Source organism: Lontra canadensis, unplaced genomic scaffold (assembly GCF_010015895.1).
Source record: "Lontra canadensis isolate GAN:19392208 unplaced genomic scaffold, GSC_riverotter_1.0 scaffold5, whole genome shotgun sequence".
Taxonomy (NCBI): Eukaryota; Metazoa; Chordata; class Mammalia; order Carnivora; family Mustelidae; genus Lontra; species Lontra canadensis.
Window position 1 is genome coordinate 41,723,062 of NW_022630999.1, and position 17,499 is coordinate 41,740,560.

A 17,499-nucleotide genomic window follows, 5' to 3' on the forward strand; every position below is an offset into this window, starting at 1 on the left:
AAAGTATTGCAGAGATGAACACCACATTACAGGCTCTAAACATTGTTAGGGAGCAAGATGGTTGGGATTAAGGAGTCACACAAACACAATAAAAAGAATAAGCAAATAAGAATATAAAATAAATGAGAAAGATTGATTTAGAAAACAGATACAATCATCTGACATCCACTAATTGGTGTTTCTGCAAGAAAAAAAAAAGATCAAAAAGAAAAACATTTATTTGAAACCTAATAGAAGAAAACTTCCTTAAAGACTTCAATCTTTAGCAAAAGAGCACACTATGGTCTGGGGGGAAAAAAGTACAGAATGACCATCAGAAAAATATATACTGGTAAAGTTACTGAACATAAAGAACCATAAGGAGAAAACAAAGGTTGTACAAAGTGTAGGGTGAAGATGGGAGTCATCTCAGGCATCTCTTAAAACAAGAACTAAACACTCAAAGCTAGGAAAAATAAAAAAGTAAGGAAGGTATTCACCTAAGAATTTTACTTCTGACTGAGTTGTTCTTTGAGTAAAAAAGCAACAGAGATGTTCTCAAAATTTTAAGAATTCGGAGAATACAATACCCCTATATGTATAAAAATATCATACATCTTTATAAAATTCACTCAGTGGAAATATCCAGTCAACCTGAAGAGAAAGCAGATTTTAGAAATGAAGAAATCACCTTCAGTTAAAAGGTTTGATTGAATCCATTTAAATACAGAAGATTGAAGAGCTCCAAATTATGTTTACAGATGGCAGTATCAATCCTGAAAATATAAAAATACAGCACTAACTACGATGGGAATTGGGTGGGAGGAGAGGAGGAAATACAGGTACTAATTTTCTCATCTTCCCATATTTATGTAAGTACATACATAAAAGGATTTAATAAAAAGATACCTTCAAATTTCTGTAAACTTATTTATTATCTTAAAAGTAGGCAATTTTTATGGACCAGGAAATTTAACCAGCAGTGCAGTTAGGCAATAATCTCCGAGACCACCGTCACTTCTCACAGCACTTGCCAGTTTTGAAGTCCCGACAACCCACTTGGGGTTTGATGATTTGCTGAGGACTCAAAATTTACCAAAAGCTGTTACACTTGTAATTATTATTATTAGGATATGGATTAAAATCAGATGGAGGGAGAAGCAATAGGGCAGAATCAAAAGGGCACCAAATGCAAGGCTTTTAGGGGTCCTTTCATGTGGAGTCAGGATGGCATTATTCTCCTGGAACTGACATGTGACCATGTACACAGAGTATTGCCTGCTAGGGACGCTCACCAGCCTTGGTGTCTGCAGTCTTCTTTGCGGCTCCATCATTTAAATCTATTTGGTTGCTTGTGAGGCTGACCTCTTTCCCGAATCCCTCAGAAGGTCAAGCTGGGAGACCCAAAGTCCCCACCCAACATCATGTTATTCATGTGGCTCAGAGACACTCAATCTGAATCATACTGTCACTATGTGGATGCCAAAAGCCCTTAGGCTAACACATAGAGTCCTGTTAACCATAACATTGCAAGGCATAGAGAGAATCTCCCAGAAGCTGAGAGTGAAAGCCAGACCCCTGGTTAAACTGGGGTTAAGGTTAAATTCTTGATGCTGCAGGGACTGATTTCTCTCTTGCTAAAGAAACACATAATTTAACTTCGGTTCCATTTTCTTTGGTTAAATTCAAGGGAATTACATTAATTGCATTACTTAAAATGGTGTGGTATCATTTTTATAGATTATTTTATTACTCAGTTTCCCACCTTTCTCCCTATCAATTTAAACACACTTGTAATGATGCTTGTCAAATGCATTCCTTTATATAGTCTATTAAGTTTTTTTTTAAGATTTCATTTATTTATTTTACAGAGAGAGACACAGCGAGAGAGGGAACACAAGCAGGGGGAGTGGGAGAGGGAGAAGCAGACCTCCTCCCACGGAGCAGGGAGCCCGACTTAGGGCTTGATCCCAGGACCCCGGGATCATGACCCGAGCTGAAGGCAGATACCCAATGACTGAGCTACCCAGGCACCCCATTAATTTTATTCATCTTTTCCCACTAATTTGCTCTATATTTATTCACTTTGTTCCTTCTCCTCTTTGTCTTTCTCTCTTCTATGTGTTCTTCCTTATTATTTTTTCTGTATTTTTAGATGACTGTTTTCTAGTTCACCTTAATAAGATAGCTTGTTTAATTGATTGGCAAAACCTCAGTTTTCTTATATATAAAAGGAAGGGGTGGGGTTGAACCAGTCTGCAATGTTTCCTCCCAGAATCACCTCTTAGTGGATGGGTGGACATGACAGGTGCAGGATAGCTGGAAATATTTGGGGACAAGGAGAGATGTCCAACTAGCTTGTTTCCCAACTTGATGAGCATGTTCTAACAAATTTGCTATCTCACAGCACAGAAGTACTGAGTGTTAGTTTAGGGATGTAAAGGTGAAAGGCCTGGGGAAAAGTTCAAAGTCAAATAAGCATCTGATCCCTTTTTTAAGGGATTGTAAATTAAAAACAGACAACGAAATCCTTGTCTTCGTATAGTTGAAACTTTGGTTTTATTAAAACTTTCAGGGGATTTTAAAAATTTTTATGTATTTATTTATTTATTTGAGAAAGAGAGAGCATGAACAGAGGGACAGAGGGAGAGGAGAGAGAGAATCCTAAGCATGTGGGGCTGGATCTCAAGACCCTGAGATATCATGACCTGAGCTGAAAGCAAAATTCAGATGCTTAACCAGTTTAGCCACCCAGGTGCCCCTGAAGGGATATTTTTGAATGACTGCAAAAAGAAGAAAGCAGGAAGTGTTCCTTTTAGCTAGAGTTAGTAGAGTATGTGACTGAGCACCGAGATGTTTGGTACTGCTCATTCAAGAATAAAATTAATGTTTTGCTAAGGTAATGTGCAACATAAAATGAAATGTAAGTAAATGCCATCATATAAGTGCTCTTTATCAATGCCTTCAGTTTTGATTTTCAAATATGTATTTAATTTTTATCAGGAAAGTTTACTTTTTTTCGTAAATCTGCATTCTAATTCTTTATTTCAGTTGTCTGAACATAAACTCTGCCACCAGTAGATGTCACTGCACAAATAAGTATTTCGTTATTGTTTTTGTTGTTTGTTGAATTTTATTTTTGCAGCTTCTTTTCAGTTATGACTTGCTAAAGTATGATTTTCAGAAAGATGAACCCATTAGAAATGAACAGGGCTGGTGTATTCATGCGAAGAAAGGTAAGATTCTTGCGTTTGACCATGTCTTTTCAGGCAGAAGTTTCTGAATTTCTGTTTAATTACTACTGAATTTAGAGAAGAAAGAATAGCTGTTACAGATATGTGATGAGATTTATTTGGAATTTCAATGCAGGTAGAATAGTTTCATTATTAGGTATTAGGGATCCCAATTGGGTCACTCGGATGGTCAGTTACTAAAATCTAAAATGGATTATTACTGGGATCCTTTTTTCCTGATCCGCTCTTCTAGTTGTAACAGTAGTGCTAATGTCCTCTATCACCAAGATAAAATGTAAAAAAGAATGCCTTAGTTACCACTCTAGGTATAGTGGAAAGTCAGGTAGGCTTACATTATATCTGGGCTCTCATCCTTAGAAAATGTACAACTTTGGGCAGGCCACTCGAGCGGAGACTCATTTTCTTTATATGTAGAGTCAACAATATTTATTTTGTGAGGTTCTTGTTGACCATTAAATGAGGTGATGTATGCAGAGTCCTACAGAGAGCCTGGCATGGGTTTGCTACCTACCTGCTGCTTTTCTCCATCTCACTCCCCTCCTCCACCAAGGTCTAGTTTCTGATAATTTTTGGTTAGACAATTCACTTGCTGCTGCATAGGATCAGTCTAGAGATTTCAATGTAGATATGTGCACTTGGACTTGTTTAGAGATTCAGGCTGGATAAATCAGGCCAAAATTACTTTTTACTTTTTTCAGAATATGCTTAGGCTACATTTCAAAGATGAATTCGTTTAAATCTTAACTTCAAATGTGGAGATAAAGGTTGCAAACCTGGCTTGTTTGTGTGTTTTGGTAGCTGGAAGCTTGGAAAGAATATAAGCCTGTCTATTAAAAAACAAATCGCCCTGTCCTCTAAATTTCAAACCTAAGAGCATTTATCAAATATCTTCCCCTAATTCAGGTCTGTAAGCTGTGTCCAAGAGAAAAGCCAATTCTAAAAAGATTATAAAGAACTTTGTTTATTCACACCTTTCTAGTGTATTTTATTTTGTTTTGTTTATTTAAGATTTTTTTTTTTTTTAAGGAATCTATGCACCCAGCATGGTGCTCAAACTCACAACCCCAAGATCAAGAGTTTCATGCTCTACTGACTAAGCCAGCCATGCATTCCTGGTGTGTTTTATTTATTGGATTTAGGACAGTATCAACATCGGAACTTGAGTCTCAGAACTGCTTGTACAAACTCAGGGTTTCTTAAAAAAGCAGATTGTCCCTGAGCACCTGCGTGGCTCAGTTGGTTAAGCAGCCGACTGGATTTTGGCTTAGGTCATGATCCAGGATCCTGGGATTGAGCCCTGTTTGGGCTCTTCACTTAGTGGGAGTCTGCTTGAGGATTCACGCTCACCCTCATCGTCTACTCCTCCCCTGACTTGTGCTTGCACTCTTTCTCGCTCTCTCTAAAATAAATAAATAAATCTGTAAATCTTAAAAAAAAAAAAAAAAAGCAGGTTGTCCCCAAACATTTGCTTTAGTGTTCTGTGATTCTTATTATAAATTACTCAATATTTTTTCCATTAATGATACTGCATCTTGCATACATTTGCCTGGAATAGATAGATGAAGAATACTATGATCTTTTTAAGCATTTGCAATAATTAATTTGTCAGGGAAGAAACTGTCAACCTGTGTCTTAAAGAAGAAAAACAAAGAATATAAATTTTAAGGGGAAGATGAGAGGCTTGGAAATTTCTGCAATAGAGGGAATGTAACTGAAGGAATATGTGTTGGAGGACAGGCTTTGGAGTCAGATGAACTTGGTTTATAAAAACCCATCTCAGGGGCACCCGGGTGCCTCAGTCAGTTAAGCCTCTGAGTCTTGATCTCAGCATGGAGCCTGAGGCTTTAAAACAACAACAACAAAGCCCATCTCCCACATTTGGTAACTGTATGACATTGGGCAAATTACTATATCTTTCTTGGTTTCTTTACTGTAAAATGAAGATGATATGAGGGCCTGTGTTACAGGTTTGTGATGAGAATCAGATAAATACGGTGCTCAGAATAGTGACTGGTCCCCAGAAAGCACTCAGGAAGTGTAACAATGGTGATGACGATGATGATGATGAAGGTGTCCATGATGATAGTGACAATGAGGGGCCTCTGCAGTAGCCAACCAGACTTGGCTTGACCAATGGCATATGTGCCTGTGGAAGCCAGGATGTCCAGCAGGAGTGGGAGCAATGAACATTGAATAATGTTAAAATGACATAATTGGTTTACAGTGTTCTGGAATTAACCCCATCTGAGTAGTCATGTGGATGTTGCATCTGTTTACAGGGGGGCAAATCGTGTCAACAATGGCCTTGGGATGTTCTGGGACAGTGATTGCTGCTCCCCTTTGTCTTCCACACTTCTTGTAGAAGTAGATTTTTATCTTGCAGCTTGCTGGGCAAAATCCTGATTAATTTGAGTAAATCTGATTGAAAATTTGTTTCAGTTAATGTGTCTACATATAAAGAATACTAATAACTTCCATGCCTCATCTCTTGCCCATTGAGGATTTCCACATAACATCCTATATGGATCCTATATTTTATCCTATAAAATAAAACATTTTCTTAAGCTTCTGTTACCTTCTAGATCTGAGATCCTATTGAACAGAAACCTTGTTGCGAAATCAAGGACTTGAACTTGAGTTCTAGGTCCATTCCTTTCAACATTGTTGGACTTCAGTAACTTACTTGACCCTTTTGAGCCATGGCTCCTTCCTTGTGAAATAAGGATTTTAATTATCACTTTTAAAGGATTTCTGTGAAGAATAAATAGGATTACAGTTGCAAGAGACACATGGGGCTTGCTGCATAGTAAAAGCCTGATAAATATTGCTACTATCATAATCTTACTAAAATTATTATTATGGTTATTTATATAGTTTCATTATTATCAGTGTTAAAATCTATGGAACCTGAAAAAAAGGTAGCCTTTGGTCTATCCACCCAGGATAGGATGTAAAATAAATTTAATGTGCCTTTGCCTGCATTCGCTTTCCTTTTTGCTAGTTTTTCCAAAGCGGTTTGTGTTGGTGGCTGTCTGTGAAAGGGTGTGTTGGATGCAGGATGCAGGCACCCAGGGTAAATATCAAATATAATAAAAATCAAGTTCAGGGAAAGAATATCAACCTTGGTTGTATTGGTCAGATATAATCTAAGTACATGCATGATATGTGTAATAATAATTTTAATCAAGTCACCAAAAAGTGCCTTTCTCTCCCAGGAGAACCTGGGCTGCTCATTTGTCGAGTGAATAAGAAGAATCCCTTCTTTGGTTATGCCGGGAGTAAGAAACACACAGAGAAGAAACTGCTTTGTGATGTTTTTAAGAAGGGAGATGTTTACTTTAACACAGGAGACTTAATGGTGCAAGATCAGGACAATTTCTTTTATTTCTGGGACCGTATTGGCGACACTTTCAGGTGCGAAATAGCATGGGTCATACTGCTTCTTCTGTAATTGTGAATCATGTCCAAGCAAGGCTCCGTGGAAAGATTGTAGACCACATGGTCTGTACCTTTGGGGCAGACAGAGCACTTTCACCTCTGTAATGTCTCCCCATTTAAAAATTCAGTGACCATCTGTTTCTAGATTAAAACCTAATTTAAGTGTTGATGTCAATTTTTATCATTATTTAAATGAATCATTTTTGGTCCAAATCAGTGAGCTCCTTTTTTTAAGAATATAAAATAAGTAGACAGATGTGATGTTTAAATGGCAGAGTTGAAACAGAAACCAGTTTGGTCAAGTCTGGTCTAATTTTTGACTGAATGATAAAAACAATGAAACAGCAAAATTTTCCTTTCTTACATTTTCCTTCTTAATTCCTAAAGGTTATTTTAGGCTTATTCAATGATTTTGCTTTACTACTCAATGACTATGGAATAATGAGGGACATACAAGAGACATTCAAAAATATGTTTGAATGGATAAATGAATCATACTTCCTTACCTTCTCCTACCAACTTACGGGCTCACTTTGTATAAAATCATTCTAATTGAATATACTCAATCCATAATTCATTTGTATTAAAGGATCCAAAGGGGTTAACCCCTAGAAATTAAAGGTCACTACCCTGAGAGACAACTGGAACTTTCCTTTCATTTTTTCTGACTCTATCATTAGAGATAGGCAATGTTGTGTACTTAATTGTAATTACAATTCAAAATAAAGAGGAATTATCATTCCTTTGTTTTTATGACATACTGTAGAAAAACATGGTAATCGACTTATGCCAATGAAACACAGATACAGTAATTTTAATTAAAACAATGATTCTGCTTTTGTTGACTTCTCAGTGAAGTGCTTCCTTGGAAATGCCTTTCGTTTCAAAAACTGCCATTGTGTTTGGTTACTTGGAACTTGCCCAGAACCAAACACAAGGCACTGAAGCTAAAACTGGGTACCTACTTCTTCAGACAGAGGTACATTCATTGGAACTTGGTTTTCATTTAGGTGGAAAGGAGAAAACGTTGCCACCACAGAGGTTGCTGACCTTATTGGAATGTTGGATTTCATACAGGAGACAAACGTCTATGGGGTGACAGTGCCAGGTACGAGTATATTTCAGGTTTGGAAGAATTCTCAAAATAGAATGTGTTGCTTTTCTTTACTTTTGTAACGATCTTACTAATTCGACATTTCATTTTTTGGTATATTAAATATCTTAGTCTTGTCTTGGCAAGTAATGCCCTAGACCAGGCTAACAAATGCCAATGGTCACATCCAGTACCAACTTAATTTTAATGGATGTGTGTATTTTTAAGTAAAGCTTGAAAATTCTGGTCCATGACTCACTGCTTGAAAATAATTCCAGCTTTTCAATAGTCTGTTATTGTTCCCTTTATGACTAGAGTTTATGCATGCCACTAAATAGGAACACATGCTAGTTTAAATGTTTAGTAACACTGACTTATGGTTATATTGAATCCTTTTTGAAGATTTTATTTATTTGAGAGACAGAGAGCATGTGTGAGTAGGTGGAGGGCAGAGGGAGAGCTAGAAACAGACTTGCTACTGAGCAGGGAGCCCAGGATCATGACTTGAGGTAAAAGCGGCTGCTGAACCAGCTGAGCCACTGAGGAGCCCTAGTTAACCTTTTTATTTTTACTTTTTAAAGATTTTATTTTTATTTATTTGACAGAGATCACAAGTAGGCAGAGAGACAGGCTGAGGGGGGGAAAGAGGGGAGGGGCGGGGAAGTAGGCTCCCCGCTGAGCAGAGTGCCTAATACGGTGCTCGATTCCAGGACCCCGGGATCATGACCTGAGCCAAAGGCAGACATTTAACCCACTGAGCCACCCAGGTGCCCCTTTAGTTGAACCTTTATAAAAAATAATTTAAAAACTTGTTTGGCTTCATTTATCTTTGTAAATGTGCATATGAGGATTGTCTCATGATGGTGAAAATGACAAAGAAAAGTTACCAAACTGAAATGATAGGATAGCTGTTCTCCTTTGCTGTTTTGTTTTGTTTTGTTTTGTTTTGAAAAGTGTAAATAATGTCCAACTAATGTTTATAGGTGCCCAGGACAATGGGATGGAAGTGTTTAAATGAGGAGCAGAGGAAGGGGATGTTTACTCTAATAGACCTTGGGTGTTGTCTATACTGTTTCCCTGGAAAAACCCATAGGTGGCATGATAAGCACTAAGTGATCGTGGAATTCAATACCAGTCTGGTTTTTAAATTTAAAAACAATATTGCCTTTTAATTTTTGTATTGACTCTTAACATGGATATTTGTCTGGAATATATTCACCGTTAAATAAGTGTTTCCTCCCAATATTTTATATTAATGGTGGTAGAATGCAAACTGGGGGTTATTTATGGTGTTTTCTATTCCATCTATTTCATTTGTGTAGTGTCGACAGTCAAGAATAGACTGTATCCTTTCCTGTTCCTGACTTATTTCTGGGACATTGATCATATGCTCAGGGAGGGATCCACTCATTTAGAATGTTGTTGCATTGTTACTGCTGTGATAGGATTAATGTCTCCATTTGCAATAATTAGTATGTGATTAAGAGAATCATTTTAAAAATCACCTAGTGCTTGTAAAATTAATGCTATTTCAAACTTTTTTTTCAGATTATGAAGGAAAAGCAGGAATGGCTTCTATTACTTTAAAACCAAATAAGTCTCTGGACTTGGAGAAGGTTTATGAACAAGTTGTAACATTCTTACCAGCTTATGCCTGCCCACGATTTTTAAGAATTCAGGTAACTCTACTGTTTGAATTTTAAGAATTCAGGTAATATTACTTAACTAAAGATTCAACTTAACTACAAGACCAGGAATCCAGGAGATGGTTTATTTATAAGATAATATTTTATCTTTTAGATAATATGTGCATTTGATTTATATTAGAAAACCTCAAGAATAATGAAAAGCATTGGAATGCTAATTTATGCCATTTTTGAAGCCTAATTATAGAAGGGAACTTGATGAAATGCTAGGGTGTCTTTGTCTTTGTCCTAATTATAGACTTGCTTTCTTCCTCTTCACTCAAGACCTTAGCAATGGTGCAAGCCCCAACTCCATTGTACACAAGCCTTGTGAAGACACTTGGTGCTCTATGCCTAGAACTGTGTTCCACCAGGCTGACATCAAGATGTCTGAGGATGTGTGCAGAACGGAAAGGCCATTGGCTTTAAGCAATTCTGCTTTTAATTTTTACCCTTGTTCTGTCCAGCCTTCCTCTGGGACTGTATACTTTTAGGGAATTCTCAGTTTATTTGTTTTGAGAAGTGGGCACTCTCTTGTTAGGTTGCTAGAATAAAATACAGTAAAAAGAAGAGTTTGCTCAGCCACTGGATGAATTTGCTCACTCATTTATTCAGCCATTTGTGTATTTAATACTGTGTCCCCAAAGCTAGTACTTATCTCTTAACATCCAATCACAAAACTTTTCTGGATACATTCATCATATCACTCTTAGATCCCTAGCGGAACAATCGATAGCATCATATTCATCTTCCAAGCATTTGCTGAGCAATCTTCATGGCCCTGTCATGGCTTGGTCAAAGGGATGCATCATCTGAACTCTCATAAATATATATTTCATTTACATAATTTTTAAAATATTCATTTACATAACTTTTAAGAGCTTTCGTACGCATTGACTCAGATTATTTTCATAGCGGTCCTCTGAAATGCCAAAGGTAAGCAGAAGTATGAAGCAGAATTAATACATTTTCGATTGAAATTTTTATTGAGATTGTTGTAGTCATGCTATTGGAAGAAATAACACAGAGAAAGATCCTTAGTGTAGCGATTACTCAATTTCCTCCAGAGGTGTTATTTTTCAAAACTGTTATAACCTGGACATTGATGTTGATATAATCTACCCATCTTATTAAATTTTGTGTTTACCTATGTGTGTGTGTGTGTGTGTGTGTGTGTGTGTGTTAAGATCTATACACTCTTATCACCTGTATTGCTTCTTCACCAATGACTACAGCCAAGATATGAACAATTCTGACACCACAGGATGTCTCATGTTTCCCTTTATAATCACATTCAGTTCTCTCTTGAATTTCCCCATACTACCTTAGAAATAATATATTTTAATTGGGTAGACAGTTGGTAGTTTAAATAATATCTTAAACACATTTCCCCTAGGGCAACTTAAAATTCACTTTCATTAAGAAGAAGAAATATTTTGGCATAGAACTATTCTAGAAATCTAAGTCAGTCTTACACAAACTTAGAAAATGCTTTAGCATCATTTAACACCTAAAGAAATAGAAATGTGACTGTTATATTTATTATAGTATTTGCTATATTTAGTACAATGCATCATACTTAGTTGGCAGTAACAATATTTATTTAACAAATGAATTATAATAAATTATCTGATATAAGCAGTACAAAACTTTAAGTCACTTCTGACAAAGTAAATAAAATAACTATCTTATCAAAATCAAAATCTTACCAAAATCCATTCAGCAAAAATTTAAAAAATGATTATTTTTGCTACTAAATTTACAAAAAAGTTTTTTCTAAAAGATTTATTTATTCTGGGGGTGGGCAGAGAAAGGGCAAAGGGAGAGAGAGAATCCTCAGGAAGACTCCCCCTGGGCCCAGAGCCCTATGTGGGGCTCCCTCCAAGGACACTGAGATCATGACCTGAGCCAAAATTAAGAGTCAGACACTTGGAGCACTGGGAGTTATACATAAACAATGAATCTTGGAACACTACATCAAAAACTAATGATGTACTATGTGGCGACTAATATAACATTAAAAAAGAGAGAGAGACTTAACTGCCTGAGCCACCCAGGCACTCTAAATTTACAAAAAAAAAAAAAAAATTAATGTGATATTAGTATGGGTGGGATGAAATTAAATTGATCCTTTCATTCAGCTTGTGGAAACACAAACTATTATAACCTCACTAGAAAACAAGTTGGTATATATATAATTAGGCTCTTAGAATTTACATATGTTTTGACTTAGTAATTTCATTTCCAGAAATGTATCCTTAAAAAGTAATCAAAGCTGAACAAATGTTATATATAAAGATGCTCTACAAAATGTTATTCATAGCAGTTAAAAATTTTGATATTCTTTATTAGTTAGAATAAGAATAATGTTAATTAAAATATTATAATTAGATGAGATCTTATTAAACCATTACCTAATAGTTTTTATTACCTAAAGAAAAATTACCTTACCTGTAGAAATACACCCAGCATATTATAGAGTTGGGGTTTTTTGTTTGTTTCTTTAGATTTTATTTATTTACATATTATAGAGAGAGGTGGGGAGAGAGTGCGAAAGTGGAGTAGGAAGAAGGGCAGAGGGAGAGAAGCATCCCCTGCAGACTCTGTGCTGATTGTGGAGCCGATGGGGCCAGATGCCAGGACCCTGAGACAAAATCAAAGAGTTTCAAGCTCAACCAACTGAGCTACCCACGTGCTGCTAGAGCAGTGTGTGTGTGTGTGTGTATGTGTGTGTTTAAGGCAGAATATCAATTGTATACATACAGGGAGTTTTTAATTTTCTAAAAATGAGAAAAAGAGTATGTGTTTCCACACAGTCAGATCTAATTCTGTGATGACAGTGTTGGGAAGAGGGTGGGATAGGAAGGATGAGATCAGGGAAGGAGGTACAGAGAGAACTTGAGTCTTGCATTAGTCCAGAAGGATGAATAAAAATGGCTAGGAGACTCATAGAACCTTATAAGGACCTCTCTGTGTCATCTGACTTAAAGCAGGTTACTTCTCCATGCCTGAAGTTGTCACAGAGAGATACACTTTATCTCTTAAATCCCTTAAAGCAGAAAGCTTAAACTTTCTAGATTCATGGCATCTCTAGAGTCTCAGTATTTCCTGGCATTTGGGATTCACCAAATACCTAAATTTTCTTTTCTTCAGTATTTAGGTCAAAAGAAATTCATTAAGTTTTTAGGTCTAACAAATTAATTTCTCTTTGGAAAAATAATGTATATAAATTGAAAGCTAAAAAATACTCTTATTTTTAGCCAACCACAACTACCAGAGAGATGTAAATTGGGCATTGTACAACTCCTCAAACCTTGGAATTAGATTGGACTGCACAGGGAGAGCCTAATTCCTTGTCCCACATTGATTTGGAGCTGTACTTGCCTTTTATCACAGCAACCGCTGAAAACCCTGTTTCACAAAGATATGGCATCATTGAAAAGAATGTGTCACAAACTAATATTGGAAGTATGAACTACCTTGAGCTAGTAGTTAGCAAGCAGTGGCCAACAGATATCACTGGGTTTACCTGGAAAATTTAAAATACACCTTAGAGACACTGGAATTTCACAGAAGTACCACAGAGCACCTCAGTGCACAGTTTGAAAACCCAGGATTTAGATCATCTTTTACTCCTTCTGGTTTTTATAGTATTTGGCCTTATGAATGGAATGTTCTCTTTCATAGGTTTTATCTTCTTGGTGTCTAATAACATTTCTTGTACATGTTGTTGTGTTGACAGTGAATTAAAGAGTTAAGCCTATGTATTTTAGATGCTTCTATAGTTGGTTGTAATTAGTTTTTGACAATTTTCATAATTCTTCTATTTTAAATAAAGTTCAGAGGTAAATCAAGCTAAAAATTCCACTGTTCTAGAGGGCATTTTTTAAAATTTCTGATGTTAAATTATTAGTAGTAAATAGAGAGATGGTCACTGAATATAAAAGTGTTATAATTAAATATTACAGTCTATCTTATTATTGAATATTCTGTTTATAGATTTTAGATAATATTAAATGATTCCACTAATCCTGACAATTGCTTTGTAGGAGAAGATGGAAACAACAGGGACATTCAAACTACAGAAGTTTCAATTGATGGAAGAAGGATTTAGTCCATTGAAAATTTCTGACCCACTTTATTTCATGGATAACTTGAAAAAATCTTATGTTCCACTGACCAAAGAACTTTATGATCAAATAGTGTTAGGGAAGGTCAAACTTTAAGAATTTTTACACATGAGATTTTCATGTTTTCTTAGGAGAAGTGAGAGGAAAGTGTCTGATTCTTTAACACAATATGGGAGGGGGGAATGGATATTAACATATGCTGTGTTTTCTTAATATGCAACAACTTTTTTCTAAGTAGGAACTTTCATTTGTTTTAGACCATAGAAAAACTTTAGTTGATTATTTGTTTTATCTATCTGGGGGTTCACTACATAACTAAATATTTGTTTCAGTCATAAAGATTCTAAATAATCAGTAGTTAAAAATTTAGAAACTTACTACAAATGTACTCTTTACTATTTAAAGTTTCCAGTTTTGAGTAAATGGTTAAATTTTGCTCAAATGCTTTATTCTTATGCACCCTGCCCTATAACTCAATAAAATCATCTTCATTAATATGTGTTTTGAGGTTCTGTTCTGATGTTTTAACTGTAAACTTCCAGTCCAAGGAAGCTGACTGAACTCATGCATACATTCCTGTCTCCCTTCTTGAACTCACATTCTGATGATAGAAGAAATACAGAAGTGTTTTACAGCAAACCAAGAAAACCAGTAAGCCCTAAACATTTAGGAATTTTTGGAAGATACATAAACAAGATCAATTTAATGGTAAAATCCAACAGAACTGTAGAAACCACTGGTGATACAGAAAAAGAATGGACTACAATAGAATGTAGGTATTGACACTAAGATCAGAGGCAGAAGAGACTTTGAGTGTGAGCAGGTTTGTGGTTATTAACAGAAATGCATTGCAAGGACAATATAAGACACACAGTTGGACTTCTTCCGGTCTGGAAGCAACAACCTCCAAGGTTTGCTTCAAGCTGGAACCACGTAAATGACTCTCCTGGTAAAGTGAGCTCGCTTCCACAGGAGGAGGTTGTGGAGCTAAGCTTAAATGGAGCGGAGCCCAACAGGAAGCTCCTTTGCCAATAAACCTAGCTCCCTGTACAAGGAGAAGGAAAGTTAGCTTTGCCTCCTGTTAAAAAGCTTATTTGGGGGAAAGCTTGGGTGTCTCAGTGGTTAAGCATCTGCCTTTGGCTCAGGCCATGATGCCAGGGTCCTGGGATGGAGCTCTGCATCTGGTTCCCTCCACGGTGGGGAGTCTGCTTCTCCCTCTCCCCCTGTTCCTTCTCTCTCTCTATGTCTCTCTGTCTCTCTCTCTCTATCTCACTTGCTCATTCTCTTTCTCAAATAAGTAAACAAAACCTTAAAAAAAAAAAAGCTTATTTTGGTTGGAAGAGAAGTTGCAGATACAGTGGTTCCTTTTTGTACTTACTAGGAAAACAAGAGTTATAAAATTAAAATATTTTTTAAATGTATAGGTTAAGCCTAGTAGCGTAGAAATAAAATGTAAAGCTTTAAGATTGAATAAATGACAAGATGTAATCAACTTTGCAGAAATAAAAAATTTTAAAAGAAAAAAGTTCTTAAGTCAGAATGAATTAAAGTAAGTCTAAGTGTATCCATTCTCCTGTTAAATATATGAGAATGGATGAATGGTCTTTATTAAAAACTATTAAGTGAATGAATAAATTGGCACTTGATTTTTATATTGGTGATTTGGATTCTTTACCTTTCCCATTAAAAATCTGTTCTGTCTTTATGTACATAGTTTTGATTTATGTGCTTTTTACTGCAATAAATCTGAATGAACATTTTACTACTAACTCATAACTTTTTAAAATTGTTAGAGATGAGAAAATAATGGTGAATTTAGCATACATATCTTACTCCCTTACCTGTAACTTTCCTGTCAAATTCATTATAGTAAAAGACAAAATATCATGAAAACAATAATACACTAAAAGATGGGGGAATGGAGGGAACAAGAGAGTCTGTCTTCAGTGGATAAAACATTGTCAGAAATTACTGGAAAATAGGAAACACATGAGACCAGGTTTTCAAAGAAACCATAGATGGATGGGGGGGAAAGCCTCACACTTATACCATTGAAAAATGCTTCAAAGCAAAAGAAACCAACCACATTGAAAACACATCTAAAGACCAAGATGGGTCCTCTGTGTAATTAATTAGGGTAATTAATTGTAGAAAATTGAGATAATGAGTTTCTCTGCCTTTCCCTTGATTATAGAAAATTTCCATCAGTGCACAAAATAACTCATGACATAAAAGAAATAGAAAATAAGATCCCATGACATTCAAAACTTCTTTAAGACAAAAGACACTAAGGATTAAAGTTTTTAAAGAGCTAGAAACTAAGAGAAAATGTCTAGAAACCTGGGGAAGGAAGTTGCCCACATTTATTATATGTTAAGAACATTTGCACAAAAAAGGGGGGGAGGCAAAAGGAAGAGAAGATGAATTCTCTTCCAAAGGAGAAAGAATATAAAAAAAATGGAACCCCTACCAAGATCCAAGTTTACTAGGACAAAAGCAGGGGGCAAGGAGGTTTTCTGATTTTAATTTCTAAGAAATGAAATCCTCAAGAAAATGTAGATAAGAGAGGTTCTAGAATCTATCTAGATTAGAAAGTCTCTGGTCTTAGAGTCACAGAGACTTATGAGAAGTCATGAGGCTAATTCAGAAACAGAATGGTCCCCATGACTTTGACTTTAGCAGGAAATTAGAAGGACATTTGGCTTCTAGAGGGCTAGGTGCTAGAATAGGGGCATCTCAGTGGCTAACTGCATGGATCTTTGACTGGGAACCAAATAAAATTGACTTTTCCAGAGAGAACTGCATGGTAGGGTAACCCAATGCCCCCCTCCTCTCCAGTATCCACAGCACATTCCCAAGGATGTAGACCCAAATTTGAGGGAAATGATAGAAGCCAAAATAGCTTGAAATTAAGTGCTTCCATCTTGCCCTTCAAAATGGAAATTAGATTAATTCTGGCTCAAACTGAAATTCAGTTCCTTAACTTCTAATTCTTGACATGGAAGAAAAATTACAGTAAAGGATCTCTACAAATAATCACAGAATTGTCATTGATTGTGTTTCTTAGGGTCTTCTAGTAGGATTCATGATGCAATTCTCTTAGAACTGGTAGATATTTTACTTCTTTCTACCTATTTATGAATTGGGGCCAGAATAGAAAGAGCAGCCAAGGGATTACTTTGCTTCCATAGGCATGATGGATGGGAACAAGGGACCCATACAGGTAATGGGTGGGTCAAAGACAGGCTTATGCTGACATCGAGCCGCCAGATTTGGGAATGGAATTAGCTAAGTCATTGACTGCCTTTTGTTTTGTTTTGTTTTGGTTTGGTTTGGTTTTGGCTGTCTTTTTTTACAATGACTCTTCTTTGTGCTATTTCTTGAATGTACTATTATCTGTAAGTGAACCTCTGGGCCAAAAAAATGCCATTTTCCACAGGCATATGTTTTATAAATTGTCAATGACATAATGGAAAAGTAAAGCAAATTCTCCATATTTTAAGAGCTGCAGTATTGAGACTAGATATTATATTTTCATGCAAATGAGCTTCAAATATTGAAGATAATATGTGAAAGCTTATGCCACAAAAGCAGTAACATAGGGAACAGATTTCTGTCAGAGTAAGTTTAGCAAACAAAAAGGCAATTCTTTCTTGATATTGCCAAGAAAACCAGTAAGGGAAAAATAGGAACTAATTGGTTTATATCAAAGATAACGGTTAAATCTACTTCTGTGAATCCTGCACTAATCAAATATTTTGGTGATTGTTAGGCAAGCCAAACCATTATGTTTAAAAAGGAAGTCTGTGAGTGGTCAGTTGGTTTTGATCCTCATCAAAATAGGTGATTTTGCTATTGAATTACATTCACACACTATTTAAACCAAGTAGAGAACATTATATGAAGCTATTATGATCTGT

At 36.0% G+C, this 17,499-nt stretch overlaps 1 protein-coding gene across 1 annotated transcript in view; it reads left to right on the forward strand.

The window, feature by feature from the left end:
* The window catches only part of SLC27A6 (solute carrier family 27 member 6), a 63,030-nt gene extending 49,292 nt beyond the window's left edge, over positions 1–13,738 (forward strand). Inside the window, exons 6-10 of the mRNA XM_032851971.1 lie at positions 3,125–3,215; positions 6,449–6,647; positions 7,682–7,779; positions 9,313–9,443; positions 13,499–13,738. Of these exons, the coding sequence (XP_032707862.1) occupies positions 3,125–3,215; positions 6,449–6,647; positions 7,682–7,779; positions 9,313–9,443; positions 13,499–13,675 (696 nt within the window). The 3' untranslated portion in view covers positions 13,676–13,738. The remainder of the gene's footprint in view (positions 1–3,124; positions 3,216–6,448; positions 6,648–7,681; positions 7,780–9,312; positions 9,444–13,498) is intronic.
* Positions 13,739–17,499: the final 3,761 nt, after the last annotated feature.